The sequence below is a fragment of the Alosa pseudoharengus genome, unplaced genomic scaffold, assembly GCF_046254945.1.
Source record: "Alosa pseudoharengus isolate Yale_2024_CS ecotype anadromous, Long Island Sound unplaced genomic scaffold, YU_APseudo_1.1 YU_APseudo_1.1_scf_18, whole genome shotgun sequence".
Classification (NCBI taxonomy): domain Eukaryota; kingdom Metazoa; phylum Chordata; class Actinopteri; order Clupeiformes; family Clupeidae; genus Alosa; species Alosa pseudoharengus.
In genome coordinates this window covers 5,375,373-5,393,426 of record NW_027468650.1, presented here as the reverse complement: position 1 = coordinate 5,393,426, position 18,054 = coordinate 5,375,373, and the positions used below count along the sequence as shown (strand labels likewise).

The window sequence follows — 18,054 nt, the reverse complement described above, 5'->3', positions numbered from 1 at the left end:
TTGACAGTGCAATAGTACAGTTTTACGACGAAGACAAAAAAAATATGATGACTTGAAAATAAGAGCTCAAAATCTGATGCCAAGGTTGGTGTTGCCTTACTATCCATTCCAATCCATCCATCCATTCAACTTTCCTTCTTACCTTTAACATCTTATTTTGTATAATCCACCATTTAATTTTCACCTAAAGATTAAAGTGCTTTTAAGTCAGACATAACAGCTACCAGCTAACAGATATACAGGCTAAGTTAAGCTGCCTATCCTGGTGTTCATGTGTTGGCACGACTGAAAACTGGCCTTCACTAGTCCTATGGGGCAAGTCGCAGGTGGATTTATGTGAGAAGAACCAGTGAGGTTTGTGTATCAGAATGTAGACTCTTCGATCAATGACAATTATATTACATCAGGCGGTGATGTAGTGGCTAAGGAGCTGTGCTAGCGTGCAGTAGCCTGAAAGTTGTTGAGTTCAATTCCTGGCTTCCACCGTTGTGCCCTTGAGCAAGGCACTTAACCCCAAGTTGCTCCGGGGACAATGTAATCCCTTGTACAACCCCAAAACAGAAAAGGTTGGGACGTTGTGTAAAATGCAAATAAAAACAGTGTGATGATAATACAAGTCTCGTAAACCTGGACCTTGGACTAGTACATGGAAAATATGCTAAAAAAAAAAAGTTGGGATGGGAACATGTTTACTGTGTGGTTTACCTCTTCATTTAACAAAATTCTGTAAATGTTTAGGAACTGAGGAGACCATTTGCTAGAGTTTTGAGAATGAAATGTTGTCCCATTACTCTCCAATATAGGATTTCAGTTGCTCAACAGTATGGGGTATTCCTAGTCATGTTTTTCATTCCATGATGCACCTAATTTGACAAATCTGAACTGCAGACAGGCCATTTTAGCACCTGGACACTTCATCTATGGAGAAATACTATTTAAATATGTGCAGAATTAATTTTGCCATTGTTTTTCTGAAATATTCAAGGTCTTCTCTGGAAAAGACATTGCCTGGATGGCAGAATATGTTACTCAAAACCATACATCATTCAGAATTGATTGTGCTTTGCCAAATGTGCAAGATGCCCATGTAGTAGGAACTTATGCTCCTCTACACCGTCATAGATGTTGGGTTTCGAACTGAGCACTAAAACAAGTTGGATAGGTTGGATACTTGGATAGGCCCTCTCCTCTTTAGCCCAGATGAGTCCATGAAAAAGAAAGGCACATTTTGATTGGTCTAACCACAGGACCTTTTTCCATGTAACCTCAGTCCATTTTAAACAAGCTCAGGCCCAGATAAGACGGTGGTATTTTCTGCATCATGTCTCAATACAATGGCTGTAACAATTTTAGCTGCAGTTTCATCATTTGTGCACACAGGTTTACACAGAGTGATGAATACCCCTACATCTTCACTTCTAAGAGACCCTGCCCCTCTGGGATGCTCTTTTCATACCCAATCATGTTGCCAGTTACCCTAATTAGTTGTGAAATATTCCTCCTGTTTTCCAGCATTTTGTTACCGCGGTCCCAACTTTTTTTGAAACATGTTCCATGAAATAGTCAAATTTGTCATTTTCAACATTTGATATGTTGTCTGTACACTTCAAGTATGTGGAGAAAGTGCAACGCTCAAAAAGAGGCAGAAATACAAATACTAAACGTGTAGCTTTCTGGATACACCCTGCAGAACTATAACAAGGGGTTAGAATATACACCCTGCAGAACTATAACAAGGGGTTCGGATATACACCAGGATTAATAGTAGATAGAAAAAATGATAAAACATTTGTGTCAGATTTTTCAGAGAATTACGCCCTGGGGGGAATTCTATTGCAGATATTTTGTTCAATACATAAATTGGCAAAAAGCTTGGCTTTTTCCTAGCAAATAAATTAAAGGAGGTTCACTGTATTCTGTGAATGTTGTTGTAGCCAAATATAGACACTATTTGTTCCTTCTGTGGAAACACGGATGAATCATTGTTACATCTTTCTTTTTGAATGTGAGAAGACCAAAACATTTCTCAATGACCTAATCACCTCTTCAACCAGCTTGATGCTTCTTACTCTTAAAGATGAAGCTGTAAGTGGTTCGCACTCTGAAGAAAAGTCTAGACAAAAAAAAAGACTTTGTCTAGTCTTATAGTACTTCTACAGTATGTCCCAAATAATATGGTATAATATGGCTAGTTATTTTTGGTTAGGGATCTTCAATGGATAAATTATGCCTTCCTCTGACAATGACTCATTATTATTACTGTGTTTATTTGTTTTATTTTGTGTGTGACGGAGTATTTTTGTGTTGTAACATGGTACTGCTTTACTATGGGTGTAATATTTTTACTGTTGTGTGTTGTGTGTAGGGAAATGAGCTTCTAGCTACTATGCTAACCTAGCCGCCTGATCCCAGTTCATCAACCTCAAACTTGTGTAAAGGAGGCATAGCTGCTAGTGACGTTAGCTCGGACAGAAGCTCAGTTACCAAAGCACGGTGCTCAATGGGGAAAATGCATAGCTATCAACAACCAAACGAGACTGCTGCTTAACCAACCAATAGCAGCTACATAACACAAACTAAAGCAGCCAACTTGGTTAAAAATTAGATAACTTGACAGACATGTATGCACAAGTTAACGTTAACGCTTGCTAACAGAACTATAACGATGACATAACTGAAAGTCTTTAGCTGCTAACCAATATCACTATAACTTGCAAGGTGATGGCTAGTTGATTGTGTAACGTTAACATTAAATATATAGTTTAGCTGCAAAACAATTTGCAAGTTAATCACATAATCTGAAAACATTAGCTGAATGTAAAGTTACATTAGGGTTGGACGATGACGTTATCAATAGTTCGTTCTCAGTTTAAACATCTAACTTAACGTTATACATTTCGAATGTCCACAAGTATGACAAAACAGCTGGCAGCGGACAGTTTGGCAAAGTATCAAGTCAGAGTGATAGTACTACGACATCGTATCAGAGGTGAAAGCTAACCAAAAGCTAACCAATAGCACCTAAGGGTAACCTAACCTGCAACTAGCAAGGTCGGTTTGTGTCAACACCAAAAAGTTAGCTAGAACATTAGCTATCTGTCAGGCTCAGGTTAAGATCTTGCGAGTAACCATTTTGTGTAGTAACGTTAACGCTAGAACAACTTGTTACCTTAAATAGACATTCTTAAGTCTGGTATTTACCTGTGTGTTAGTGGATTGTTTATTCTGAAGTTTAGTTTGCTCGTTAATCGCAAGTTCCACTTTTTCCAGTTGCCCGTGGAGCGTCTCCCTCTGGTGAAAAGGGAAGGCTGGGTGTAACGAAGCCATAGTGAAAAGCAATGCAAGTTGCTCTAGGAGTCCGGCCCCTGTGTCCATAAGCGGCCTGCAACCCTGCTCTGACCGCCCGTACTCATCCCCATCCTCACACGGAGGATGAAAGGGTAGAAATTGGGGGTCCCTAAAGGAAGAAATGGGAAGGCCATAGTTTTTGTAGCACAGGGCGGGATCCACATGGCTCAAAATGCGAAATAGTATACCCGCACATTCCCTATTGTCAGATCCCAAGAGAGATAAGTAGACTAGCAGTTTGGACCTCATGACAGGGTCAATCACATTTGATAAAAGCCCCATGTCATTTGGACTGTTCGCTCTTATCTCACAGTCCCGAAGAACGTAGTAATCTTTCCTGGCCAAGTCCTCTAAGCAGGATCCCAAAAAGCGGAGCTCCAGGGGTTGGCACATATGTAGCAATCCATACATGAACTCAATACGCTTCGCAGAGTTTAGGTGTAAGCCAAACCATTCAAACACAGTTTCCTTGGTCAGTCGAAAAGGGTATCCTTCTCCAGAACATTCGCGAGGTCTCTCAAAGGACGAAGGAGAGACAGACCTTGGTATATGTTTGGTTTGCTCTTGCTCGTCCTCGGCCGTATCGTCGCCTTCCTCCTCCGCCGTTCTTATGGGCAGCTTCATTTTAAGCATTATCAGCTCTGGTCGAACGATAAAGATGCGAAAAATTAAGGATCAAAATGCATTGTTTCCCCGTCGTACTCACTGTTAATGATATCCAAACGACAAGAACTACCTAGGATAACCGTATTTTTGTAATAGTCACAGTGACACTCGGTAGTAATAGCTGTAGCTTGCTAAAGAGTTCACCGTTTACTCAACCACTCTACTCTGCCCTGAGATGTCACGTCAATCATTCACTGACTCCTCCCCCATTCCTCTGTCTGCGTTCTGAAGCCTCAGCTGGGTCCTAAACGTCCCCAGGTATAAACCATAGACAGTAAAAGAGGTATAACCTTACAGATTCTCTCCTAGTTCTGCTTCGAGCCTAACTTTGTTTCCGTCCACGAAATTATTTGAGTGGATTTGCGGTTTTCGCTCATTGAGTGATCTAAACATGTAGTATATCCTGTATTATTACAGTCCTTTATTTTTGACCATATAATATGGACTAAATCCCTGTGTAGACTGATCGTCAGAGACTCTGCCAATCATGAGACAACACTGCTCTCGTGCGGCTGAAAACTTTGAAAGTGGGAATTTTGAAAGTGAACGATGTGTTTTCTCCCAATGAAGCAGGTTGCTTTAGCTCCCTCTACTGAGTAAGCGTGCAATCAAATGTTTTCTGGAGGCCTACAGAAGAGATGTTTCCCTGGATCAGACACACACACACACACGGGGAAGTGTAATGACTGAAATGATTTCGCTAATGAGAAAAGAAGACTGTTCATATGATGCTGACTGTGCTTTGTTGATACTTGTGTTGCATTCCATGTGCGCAGCGACAGGTGTGTGTGTGTGTGTGTGTGTGTGTGTGTGTGTCAAAAAGGGGCGTGGCTTATATCGGTTATCTGTCATGGAGACCATTGTCTTACATGTATACATCAAAATACAAGAAAAATACAATAATACAAACAGACATTTCTTCTGCGGGCTTGTAACCAGATCGTTGCCTGTTCGATCCCCGACCAGTAGGCACGGCTGAAGTGCCCTTGAGCAAGGCACCTAACCCCTCACTGCTCCCCGAGCGCCGCTGTAGCAAAGCAGCTCACTGCTCTGGGTTAGTGTATGCTTCACTGTGTGCTGTGTGTTCACTAATTCATGGATGGGATAAATGCAAAGACCAAATTCCTTGTAAATTCCTTGCAAGTATACTTGGCCGAGAAACCTGATTTACTGATTTAACATATGTATTCAAACGACCTGTATCTCCATCATACAAATTACTTGAGCTTCATTTATTCACACCAATGACATGTAAAGCAGACAGCAATGTTTTGAAAATCAGTAGGCAAGTCATGGACAACACAGTTATACAACAAGTCCACATATCTATGAATGCACTTGTCAATGCTACTTTACTAATCAATTTGATCGAGAGTAGGCAAATCATCATGACTGACACCACACTCAAATTCACCTTTGATTTCCTAGGGGAGTAACAACATTGCAATTAAATACAAGTTGGTACATTTTTATAGATCAGACATAACATTATGACTACCTAATATTTGCCACCAACTCAAATAATTATCTTGCTGAAAGAGGCCACTTTCTATACCCTTTCCACGAATGGGTGTCTTGGTTTGCAGCAATGTTTAGGTAGGTGGTATGAATCAAAACATCCACATGAAGTTTGTGCTTTCAGTCTGTCTAATTCAGTATTTTCGCAAATTGATTAAACTTTTGTTATTTATTGTTTTTTGAGAAATGGGAAACATGTTCAGCAGTAATAGCTCACAGATTAAGATGTTGTTAAGAATGAAAAGGAATCAAGGAAACACAAGGAAACACAAACGATTCAATAAAAAATTCAAAACCATTTCAGCTATTTAATGGTGAGAGACTAGCGGTTCAGGAAGTGTGGCTCTGAGACCATGCAACAAGGAGTGTGTCTACTCCCACAAACAAGTGTCTATGTGACAGGAAATGTACATCAGAACAGGACAGAGAAATCTGGAAGGATTAGTAAAAAATGAGCAAAAAACATCTCTACAATAAAATGCAAAATCCTTATTGTACTGTAATAAATAAATAACATGGCTGGCTATGTGTACTGTTGACAACCTGACAATAAATACGATTTTACTGGAAAGTCCAACGTTGAGTGCATGATCAGCTGCTGTGTGTGTAGTTTCAGCAATGTCTGAGCATCTGTAATACCCAAACTCTCTTTCTAGTGATTCCACAGACATGATACTGGACCACAAGCTTATGTTAGAATTTCAGAAGTTTGTAACAAGGCACAATGACAGTTGCTACTACCTGCCAACACATAATATGCCAAGCATAGGGTTTTCAGACCAATAGGAGCTCATCTAGGTATGGCCAGACTGTGGACAGCGGTGTTTATGGCGGTTGTAGTTGCTTGGGTCGCTGAACTTCTTGGAGCAGAATTTGCAGGTGTACGGCTTCAGTCCCATGTGGATGTTCTGGTGCACTCTGAGGTTGGTCAGCCTGGCGAAGCTCTTCCCACAGTGATTGCAGATGTGCAACGTGGTGTGGTCCTTCATGTGAGCCCGCAACGCTCGGTCAGTCCGCAGGATTTTGCCACACATGGGGCAGATGTACCTCTCCTCGAGGTCCGCGCCATGGTGGACAGCCATGCCCAGGTGACTTCCGGAAAGGTCTCCCCGGACATTGTGGAAGTCGCTGGTGCCGGGGGAAAGATTCAAACCAAAGCCCCCCATCGGGTCTGGCGGCTCCTCATGCAGATACTGCATCGAGTGGTGGGCTTGAGGTGGACCTCTTGGTGGAGACGCCGGGTCGGTCCAATGTGTTAAATACGCACCTCCGTGCTCCTCCTCCTCCTGCTCACGCTGCAGGTCCACTTCCTGTGCCAGCTGGGCCGACTGGGCGTAATGCTTCTCGGCCACAGCGCTGTCCCACTCGTGCAGGTCATCCTCACTCTCATGACTGCAGTCCATACAGCTGGGTCTGCTGCCAGCAGCCGCGACACCGTGAGTGGACCGGTCACAGATGGGCTCAGACTTGGAGCCACATTTGGTGCTGAGGTGGGTTGAGGCTTCCGAGGTAGCCCACTCTAACCCAGTATGGGGGCTTGGTGAAGAGCCCATGTCCTCATTAGGATCAGGGAGGGCCATTGCCACCGTGGACGTGTCTGCTGAGAGGAACACAAGGCTTTTGTGTTATTGTTTTTTAGTCTTGATCATTATGATGTTTTCCTCTCCAATTTCAGAGGTTATTCACTCAAAATGTCAATGCCTTGGACCTCAAGATTCTATCTCCTTGCAATAGAGTACCGAAGCCATGATGTAGCATTGTCAAGGCAGCAATTTCACTGGATCTAAACAAATCAAACTAACCATAGTGGTGACCATAGCGGTGGCTTTCTTAATCTATTTAAATCATTTTACAACGTTTCCAAGACTTACATATTTTTTACACTGTAGGAATCACATTCTACAACATTCATACCAACACGATCAAATTTGTGACTATAGAGTTTTATTTTAGCATGGCTTTCCTCCATAAAAGAGACCTGCATTTAACTTCACAGCATGCGGTTAAACTCCTTAAATTCACAGACGAGTCTTGGCTTTATTTTTGTGGCAAAAAACAACACTCTTAACAGCTGTCAGCATTTGATAAGTCGTGAAATATCCACTAGGATTTTGTTTCTTACTATTACACCTCACAGGGAATCCGTGTTGTGTGGATAAGCCCTGCCTAGCAGGTAAAACACGTTTAAATAGCTGTAGCCTACATTTAAAATAAATTGTGAGGTAGAAATGATGCCACATGCCTAAATGCAATGCTGTCAATGCCACTTCGAAAGTTTGTTTGGATCCAGTGACACTGCAGTCATGGAAACAGAACGTCACACTTCGGTACTCTATTCTAAAAGGTCTATGATACTGTAGTGTGTTGTAATTCTGGTATTTTCAAATATTTACACATACTGTATACATTGGATTTGTTTTGACTATAATCTTATTGGCTGTTTCATGATACAGTCTGAGTTTATACCAAACAGAAATATCACCATCTTATTAGCCATCTTACCATCCTGTTTGTCTCTAGCTTTGTTTGACTGCTCCGAATCCTCCAGCATTTCCTTTTTGACTGAAACAGCATCCAATTCTGTGCCCTGCAGAAGGAGAGAAAGCCAAGTGCCAATCATGTTTTGCGATTTGACTTTCACAAAAATAACACTATAGCTTAATGTTACTGTTTTTCCGTGTGTGTGTTCATTTATCAGCTATAAACAAGCCAAATAATAATATATATATTTTTTTTAAATATTCATTTTCATTCTTTTATTAGGGGTGGGCGATATATATCGTCTGTGATAATATCGTGATTGTTGTTTTAACAATGTGCAAATTGACATTATCGAGTATTTAAATTACTTATGGGGGAAAAACACTCGAAATCGTGGTGTGCCACGTCCATACCTCAATAGGGGCACTTTTGCCATCTTCACTGCCACTCTGCTGATTCCACAGGGCGCAAGGCTGTGAGGTTTTAGGAGTTCCTACACAGTCAACAAAAATACACAAGCAGGTTAGCTGCCATCTCTGCATCCCGCATATGCCCAATTTCTCAATGCATTTAAGGTTACATTGTTATAAGCATATATTTTACACACACATACAATGTAATGGCATATCTATTAAAGACAAACATGTTTATTTCTGAATCAAGTCAGGGAGGACACTGATCCAAAAGGTGCTTGACTGATTGATGATTTCACTTGAAAACAACATTATATTTGCCTTGGAACAAAACGTATGATATTGAACAGTCGTGCATGTCTGCAATAGTAGACATCAGCAACAAAATAAACAAACATCACCAGATGATTCTACACCTACACTGGAACACTATCATAAAGCACCAACACTAAAATCAATTTACATACAGTAACAAAACAAACATGTTCTCAAGTCATACTGAGAACATGTTTGTCTTCCAACCCACAACATTTGGGCTGGCTATGAATAGTACTTTTCAACCCTGCTGGAAAAAAACCCAGGTAAAAACCAGCTTATGCTGGTTGCTGGTTTTAGTTGGTCTAAGATAGGTGAAATCTTAGGTGGTTTTATACCAGTTCTTGCTGGTCTGTGATGGTTTAGCTGGCTGGGCCACCAGCTGGTCATGCTGGTATAACCAGAAAAACCAGTGGAACCAGCAACACGAACAACAAAGGCCATGATACGCTGGTCAAACCAGCTAAATCCTAAACAGTCATGCAAAAACATACCTTGACCATTTTATGACATGGAGGACTTGGGTAGAAAAAAAGTATTTTAGGTTTTGGGACCTATTTATGATATAGGCTACCTAACATTCTGTAAAGCGCCATGAGACATGTGTAATGTTTTGGCGCTCTATAAGTGAAATTAAATATTGAAATTGAAAAATGATATCTAGGAATGAACAGCAACAACAATAAGTGACCTGACATGGAATGGCACAAAATGCTATTAGACAACTAGCCTTACACGAGCTGACTCGTTCAAATAAACCAGGCTTTGATTCAAACCAGCCTCGTGAGATGTCATCTGCAACAAAAACCAGCGCGCAGCAGCAAAAACTAGCTTAGACCAGCAGGGGAGATGCAGCTGGTCTAGCCTGTTTTTTTCAGCACAGGGAATGAGGGTGACAAACAAGAGAGAGAGGGGGGATTGTCAACATACTGACCCTGGTTCCTGAATAATTTCCTCTCGGCCTGTTCACGACCAGCAATGTCGTGTGGTAAAGTGTCGTTGTTGTCTGGAGTTCCAAATTCACGTCCATTTCCAAAAGAAATATTCTCCTCCGTAGAATGTAACTTTCCTCTCGCAGAGCCTTTCTCTGAACGGCACACCGACAACTCAGCACGTATAGTAGCAACTTCGAGGTCAATAAGCTCACATATTTCTGTCACTGCTGCTTCCACCAACACTTGAAGTATCGATGAAATTCTACCTTTAAACTGAGACTCAGACCGTGTGATCATTATGCACAGATCAGGTTAAGGTTGTTGATGTTAAATGTGTCCACTGCATAGGTCCACTGTCTGGATGATTCTTCTTCCCCATTTTTTTCTGAGGCGAAAACAACTGAAAAATTATAATAGAAACTGTATGTCGCCACCTATTGCCATGGAAGACGAATTCAGATTGATAATCGGATATTCCAGCACACTAGATGGCGCTATATTATTAGCTGCTACTGAATTGGTTGTGCCTTAACCTTCGTTCGGGAAGAAATAATAATAACAAACATTCCAGCAATAACAGTCTTATTTTTGTTTAGCCGAATGCATATGTTGCATACAATGATTACGGCGTCTAACCCACACTTTAGGGGTAAAATTTCTTCTCTTTTAGAGGAGTTGTTGGCAGCTGCTGTGACGGAAATCTGCGAGCTATTTGATAATGAATTTGCTAATGTTACTTTACGTGCGGAATGTCCCAGATGTAAGCACTCTAAGGAAGTCGAAAAAAGATCACACTCAACACCACATCGTAACAATTCTTCTGGGGACGTCCATAGGTTCACTTCTAGAGATGAGGATGCCCAGAGAGGTTGCAGTCGCGGAGAATATGAACGGAATACAAATGCAGACGCGGGTATGTCATAATATTATCAGACACCACCACCAACCCAACACAACAGCAACCCCAGGTTAAAATAATGTTATTGCAATTCTTAAAGACAGGCCGATTTCAGCTGGAACTGTTTTGTGGTGTATTACCTTGGCCTATTAGTTGTCGCACACTGGCACAAGCTAACACTTCAACCTGATTGTATGGGGTTGTAACAAATGAAAGACGTGGTTTATAGCAAAGACATATTACACCTATAATACGCTCTATGGCATGTAAGGATGCAAGATGGACATTTGAAAAACGTTTACACACTGTCATAACGTTTATTTCCTTTTTCTGGTTGTCAGGAGCTCAGCAAATCACACCGCAGTGCAGCCAGTGGGACATGGGTGCTAACAATGAACACTCCAAACATGGCAATAAAGAAATGGTATGGCATTACACAGACACACGCACACATATTTTGAAAACATCCCCCCCCCCCCAAAATTAGCTTGATCTTGTGATTTCCTCCTCAGGGTACAAAGATAGAGTTGTTGTCCATCAAACAGGAAGTTGTGGAAGTATCTGACTTTCAGACAGACGGGGACGATGGACAGGAAGGTAAAGAACAGCAGCATGTTTGATTTCATCTGATCACCTTCATCATACACACACCACCTTCATCATACACACACCACCTTCATCACACACATCATCTTCATCACACACATCATCTTCATCATACACACATCACCTTCATCATACACACATCACCTTCATCACACACATCACCTTCATCACACACATCACCTTCATCATACACACATCACCTTCATCACACACATTATCTTCATCATACACACGCCCTTTACCATACACACATCATCTTCATCATACACACATCATCTTAGAGTTACATGCACTGTATGTACTGTACTTCCTTCTCTCTTTTATGTTGTATGTCTGGGGATGCCTGGTCCTCTCTGTTACCTTGTTTTATTTTTGCTTTATTCCTCCACATACCACCAACATAATTACATTCACTTTAAGACATATGCCTTCACCACATGCCTACACCTGCAAACACTGACACACACCACCAAATGCACACATCTTAAGGACCACAATGGAAATAAGCCCTGTGGCTTTATTGTTTTTATCCTTTTGACTGATAATTGTACAAAGTCATTTTATTTATTTATTTATTTATTCATATAAGAATCATCCTTTGTACAAAAAACATCATGTCAATAAAGATTTTCAATCAATCAATCAATCTTCATCACACACACATCACCTTCATCATACACACATCACCTTCATCACACACACATCACCTTCATCATACACACATCACCTTCATCATACACACATCATCTTCATCATACACACGCCCTTCACCATACACACATCATCTTCATCACACACACACATCACCTTCATCATACACACGGCCTTTACCATACACACATCATCTTCATCATACACACGCCCTTTACCATACACACATCATCTTCATCATACACACATCATCTTCATCATACACACGCCTTTTACCATACACACATCACCTTCATCACACACAGATCACCTTCATCATACACACACCCTTCATCATACACACACCACCTTCATCATACACACATCATCTTCCTCATACACACATCATCTTCATCATACACACATCACCTTCATCATACATACAGTACATGACCTTCATCATACACACACCACCTTCATCATACACACATCACCTTCATCATACACACATCACCTTCATCACACACACATCACCTTCATCATACACACATCACCTTCATCAAACACACAGCATCTTCATCATACACACGCCCTTTACCATACACACATCACCTTCATCATACACACATCACCTTCATCATACACACATCACCATCATCATACACACATCACCATCATCATACACACATCACCTTTACACACACAGCATCTTCATCATACACACGCCCTTTACCATACACACATGACCTTCATCATACACACATCACCTTCATCACACACACAGCATCTTCATCATACACACGCCCTTTACCATACACACATGACCTTCATCACACACATCATCTTCATCATACACACATCACCTTCATCATACATACATGACCTTCATCATGCAAACACCACCTTCATCATACACATACCACCTTGATCATACACACATCACCTGCATCAAACACACTCTTTTCATATGAATCTCTCTCACATCAACATCCTACACTCAGCTCTCACTGACCGAACTACATACAACCAAGTTTCATCCAAGAACCAGAATAGCCTGCATGCTTTGCGAGGCGGGGGTGGTGGTAGTGTAGTGGTTAAGGAACTGGGCTAGCGTGCAGTAGCCTGTAGGGTGGTGATAGTGTAGTGGTTAAGGAGCTGGGCTAGCGTGCAGTAGCCTGAAAGTTGTCGGTTCAATTCCCGGCTTTCACCGTTGTGCCCTTGAGCAAGGCACTTAACCCCAAGTTGCTCCGGGGACAATGTGATCCCTTGTAATATAGCTGACATATGTAAGTCACTTTTGTCAAGAAGTGTCTGCTAAATGTAATGTAATGTAATGTAATGAAAAGAGAGATGAAATCATAGCATATGAAAGAACTAGTTTATTTTTGAAATTGACTTTGATCTAATGTCATCTTAATTCCTCCTCTTCAGGAGTGACCGGGTCAGATATCGCGCTGCCGGATCCCACTCTGGACATGAGCACATCGCTGTCTCCGCAGGCAGAACCGCAGTGGCTCCCTCATGGGCCGTACATCCATGCTGACGGCAACTGTGACGCTAAATTTGAAGAATCGGAGAATAGCCATTCCAGTTCTACTAACAAGGACGAAGTAAGCGAGAACAGTGGCCATGGCCGTTTAGACCATTACCTTGACCAGCAGCAGACGAGCCTGTGGGAGAGCGACATGGCGGCCGGTCCTCACCATCAAGACGAGGCGCAGGGGGAGGACGTGGATCTTGGGAGTTCACTCTTCTCCCGCTGGTCAGTGTCTCCGCTGAGGAATCAGGCATATCTGCACAAGCAGTGGCCGAGGAGCAGAAAGCCACCTGGGCCTGTGAGCGCGTGTAACGTGAGTCTGTCAGGCGCTGTCTCCTTAGACGTAAGGACCGTCGGTTCTGGGAATCAGCTGCACTCACCTTTGACTCTCACAGCAGACCAGGAGAGGAGATTCACCTGCCCGATATGTGGGAAGAGACTCTTGTCTGAGCAGACACTCAAGTCTCACCAAAAGGTTCACACGGGATACGCACCACATCAGTGCAACCAGTGTGGAAAGAGGTTCTCTCGATTGGAGAACCTCAAAGTGCACCAGAACATCCACACAGGACTCAAACCGTACACCTGCAAATTCTGTCTGAAGAAATTCAACGCCCCAAGCAACTTCAACCGACATAAACGTGCTTGTCTGAAGAGGAAGCTAGCCCAGTTCAGTTCATAATAGTTGGAATCGATCACTGTTTGGAACTAGTTTACATTGGTGTTAGGCTCAGGTGCAATGTGTGTGTGGTGTGTGTGTGTGTGTGCATGTGTGTGTGGTGATGTTTTGGTGTATAGGGCTGATTGAGACTGCCTGCGTGGCGTGAGTGTGGCGTTTCTGTTGCGTGGTGGCTGCGTGGCGTTTTCTACGTCTTTGCACACCAGAAACGTGTCTGACGCTGCGCTGCTACGGCCCCTCTGCCTATTAAAACATCTCTTCACTTTCTCTTTGGAATGGAAACGCTTCCAACACACTTGTGTGTAGCATTGGTCCTGTTTCTAGCATGCATGCGTTTTGGCGCAGCTAAATCAGCCCTAATGTTGTAAATATGATCACTCCTGCATTAGCCCCTTTCTTTCATTTAACAGACAGATTTAACCAAAGGCACTCTGTAGCAAAAGGGAACATTAACGTTGCCTACTCAGAACATCCTTCACTTTTATACTAGTGGCTCACTCGTTCAGCTCACCTGGGGAGAATACCTACCTATCGTACCGTACCTGAGTCAAGGTGGTAATGCATGAGGGAACTTTTTGAGCAATTTTGGGTAACGCTGTCTGGCAACATTGCCTTATGTATCATCATGATCTTTAGGCGCCATTACACTTTTCTTGACTGATCATACATAATATGTAGTAGGCAAAATGTATTGGATATAAATCTGGTTCCCTTTGATGGGGTAATGTGGCTAGCACCCTTTTCATCAGGTGCTTGTGCTCATGTTGTCAGATTTTAGTGAGTCATGGTACTGTAAATTTTTAGTCATATTTTATTTTTTATAATTCTAATGTGTGTTCTTTCAGAGGTGGACATATATTGTCATGTACTTAAGTGGCTATGGCAAGTACCGTAATTTCCTGCTTTGTTTTCTTCATTCTTCTTCTGATTGAAGCGCGATCTGATTCTGACTCATTAGGCTATTGGCCACTGTGGTTAATACCTGGGTGCGGTTAATAAATGGTTTAGATTATTTTTTCATTTATTTGCATAAAACACTGTCCTGCGGTTCATACTCAATGCGACTAATACTAAATTACTGTACTTAGTATGAAACTCATTAATTATTTAGAGCCTCTGGAATTGTATGATCACAGCATTTTTTCATTTGTGTCTAACCATATTAATGTTGTAGGCTATTAGAGAAAACAATCATTCCATGGCCCCTGATTTGAATGGCGGGCAAAGTCTCAAGTCTAACAAAGCTAATTTAATTATTAGGCAAAATCAGTTTGCTCATTTAACTCCATGGGCAAGACTTTAAGCGCAAACATTGATGTGTCATGTGGTACACAGTAGCCTAGTTCATCCATGAGACAATTTGTACTTTGCCCGCCATTTTAATAAGAAGCCCATATGACCAGTAGCGTAAATGGGACACACTTCTTAGAGTTTCCTCTATGGTATCTGGTTGCTGGATGTTTTTGCCTTCGTAGATCATACTGTAAGATTTATAAGACGTTATAAATATATTACACATTCCTGTAGAAGGTATGTATGCATCACGGCACTATTAGATAAAGAGCTAAAACTACAAACAGTAGTTCACACTATATTTATCACAAAAATCATCATATTCGCCTGATTGTCGGGTTTCTTGTCCGCTTAATGGATAAATTATGATAAACTGTGTGACGTGGTATGATAATCATCGTTGCCGTCAGTCTTTAAAAGAAAAATGACCCCCTCTTATTAGACTTGAAGATATCATTTTGTTTTAAGCTATTTTAGATAATCCTTGTTATTTATTCAGTATCTTTGAGTTTTTTTCTTTTTCTCTTTTTCATTTTTTATATTTTTTGTGTATATTCTGTATTGACAAATCACCAAATTAAACATAAAACATATGTTTGCAACTGTTGGAGGCATCCATTAAGTGCTTGGGTCTGAAGCAGTGTTTTTCAACCACTGTGCCGGGGCACACTAGTGTGCCGTGAGAGATCATCAGGTGTGCCGCAGGAAATTACCCAAATGTCACTCACTGGTCCAGAAAAGCAACTGTTGCATCAAAGAATTTATAACCACATGCTCTCATTGATTGTATGATTGCACTATTTGTGGTATGCAGGCATTGTACAACGGGGCCCCATATCCAGTATTCACAGAATCATCACATATCCAGTTCATAACAACAATTAAATTAGATAGTCACCAACAAATGAAACAGAGGGCGCTTGTTTTATTGAGCAGGTCTTGCATAGAAGCCATAATAAGGCCATATCTGTGTATTATTTGAAATTTTAGGCTATGGTATGTTTATTTTTTCTTCACACAGGATGTTAGTGTGCCGTGGGACATTTTAAATGTCAAAAGTGTGCCGTGGCACAAAAAAGGTTGAAAAACACTGGTCTGAAGTATTGGTGAAATTGTGTTTGTAGAAGTTATTCAGTATTTCTAATTTCAACATCGTCCTGTAGAGGGTGTTGTAGAACTCTTTATCATGACCGCCAATGAGGTTACTCTAAGATGTCTTAGCTAGAGATTGTGGGGTAAAATTGTGTAGATGATTAATGACCTTACTATAAACATGTTGTATTTGTACAATTATTAAAACTTGGCAGGTACTTTTATCTTTAATATTTAATGTCTAATTTCTGTAAATTATGTCAGCAATGCATCTTTCTTGCATACTGCAAGCCCCCTAACACCCCCTGAGAATCTCTCTCTCTCTCTCTCTCTCACACACACACAGACACACAAAATCATTTCAGTGTCCTCTCAAAACCTACATAAAAATACACAATAATTACATGCTAATTTTATTGAATAATAACTTGAGTGCTGGTTAAAGTGCAACAGACTAGAAGAAACCACTGACATGCATTAACCCTGTTAACCTGAGGCGACAAGACCTGTTTTCCATGTCTCTACATGTCGACTTGGCCACATAATGTTCTGACGCACGTTAGCAAGCCGGTTTGTGATCGGTCCACTCCACACAGTGAAAGCCTCCGTAGAGTTTGGACATTTTCTTGTGGTAGGTTGTGTCCAAAATAGACGGGTTAATTTGGGGTTTGTAGCAGCTGGGCAATGGGCATGTGGGTGTGGAGGCTCAGGCTGACGGATGTTTCAGCTCTTGGCCCACTGGTGACGCCGAGGATCATGGGACAAAAAGGAAACAAACATATCAAATATTTGGGGTGATGCAGAAGGCAGAAGCAGTGTCCATTCTCGGGACAGAAAAAAAAATGACAAGCCAGGACACCTCAGCAGATGATCTGAATGTTTCATTGATTTTTGCACATGTTGGTGAAGCCTTAGATAAAATGTAATTCTGTTGAATGAATAAATCTATATTCTAGGCAAAGTCAACAGACAGATGGTGTGGTATTCAGGGTGTTTATCCACATTCACATTGGAAATTGATTTGCATTGAAAAGCAGAGACTATTCATCACAATGGAAACCTGGTGGTAGCTTATGAATCTGTGAAGATTTGCTGTGTGTGGAATCTTTACTTTTCTGCTTCGTGGCAAAGATTAATCTAAATGATGTAGGATTACAGACGAACAACACCACCAGGTGATAAACTATACAGGACAGGCTTTATTGGTAGGAATTGCCCCACTTGAAACACTCATGCTCTAATGAGGGGTTAGCATGGTAACATTCTGATTGAAGCAAGAATATGACAATACACAACCTGCAGAAAGCCTCGTTTTCCATAAACATTGCTTCATAAAATAAAGATGGGGTCTGGTTCACATAATGAGAAAACAAACAACCAGCTGAAGCTGATTTGATTTACCACAAAACTAAGTAGACCTCAGTGTTCTATTTTGATGACTGAAATGTCGAGCAGTTTTAAATGTGGATATCCTGCTATGACATTGTGTCAAGTTTAAGGATAAATGACAGCTTAATTGCGAGTTTATTCTGTAATGCTTATGACGTACATAGTGTGCTTTGTGGGTGTGTGTGAGTGTGTGCGTGTGTTAAAAAAAAATCAAAATAATAATACATTAAAAAAAATATCATGATATGTCCCGG

General features: G+C 41.3%; 3 protein-coding genes across 5 annotated transcripts in view; 1 reads left to right on the top strand and 2 right to left on the bottom strand.

The window, feature by feature from the left end:
* LOC143130881 (zinc finger CCHC domain-containing protein 2-like) overlaps window positions 1-4,161 on the bottom strand; it is a 51,329-nt gene extending 47,168 nt beyond the window's left edge. For both annotated transcript variants that reach the window (XM_076290139.1, XM_076290140.1), the window contains exon 1: window positions 3,202-4,161. In XM_076290139.1, coding sequence (XP_076146254.1) covers window positions 3,202-3,981 — 780 coding nt within the window. In that variant the 5' untranslated portion in view covers window positions 3,982-4,161. The remainder of the gene's footprint in view (window positions 1-3,201) is intronic.
* Window positions 4,162-5,815: 1,654 nt separating this feature from the next.
* On the bottom strand, window positions 5,816-10,052 carry LOC143131585 (uncharacterized). Of its 2 annotated transcripts, none has more exons than XM_076291222.1 (4): window positions 9,676-10,052; window positions 8,427-8,506; window positions 8,035-8,119; window positions 5,816-7,132 (listed from the first exon to the last, which is right to left on the bottom strand). In XM_076291222.1, the coding sequence occupies exons 1-4, from the start codon at window positions 9,971-9,973 to the stop codon at window positions 6,327-6,329; spliced, it is 1,269 nt and encodes a 422-aa protein (XP_076147337.1). In that variant the 5' UTR covers window positions 9,974-10,052; the 3' UTR covers window positions 5,816-6,326. The 2 variants fall into 2 exon arrangements, with proteins under 2 accessions (XP_076147337.1, XP_076147338.1); XM_076291223.1 differs by having other exon boundaries at window positions 5,816-7,129.
* Window positions 10,053-10,208: 156 nt separating this feature from the next.
* LOC143130880 (uncharacterized) lies at window positions 10,209-16,700 on the top strand. Its single transcript, XM_076290138.1, has 4 exons — window positions 10,209-10,589; window positions 10,916-10,998; window positions 11,087-11,171; window positions 13,242-16,700. Exons 1-4 carry the CDS (start codon window positions 10,277-10,279, stop codon window positions 14,027-14,029), a joined length of 1,269 nt encoding a protein of 422 aa, XP_076146253.1. The 5' UTR covers window positions 10,209-10,276; the 3' UTR covers window positions 14,030-16,700.
* The last annotated feature ends 1,354 nt before the right edge of the window (window positions 16,701-18,054 follow it).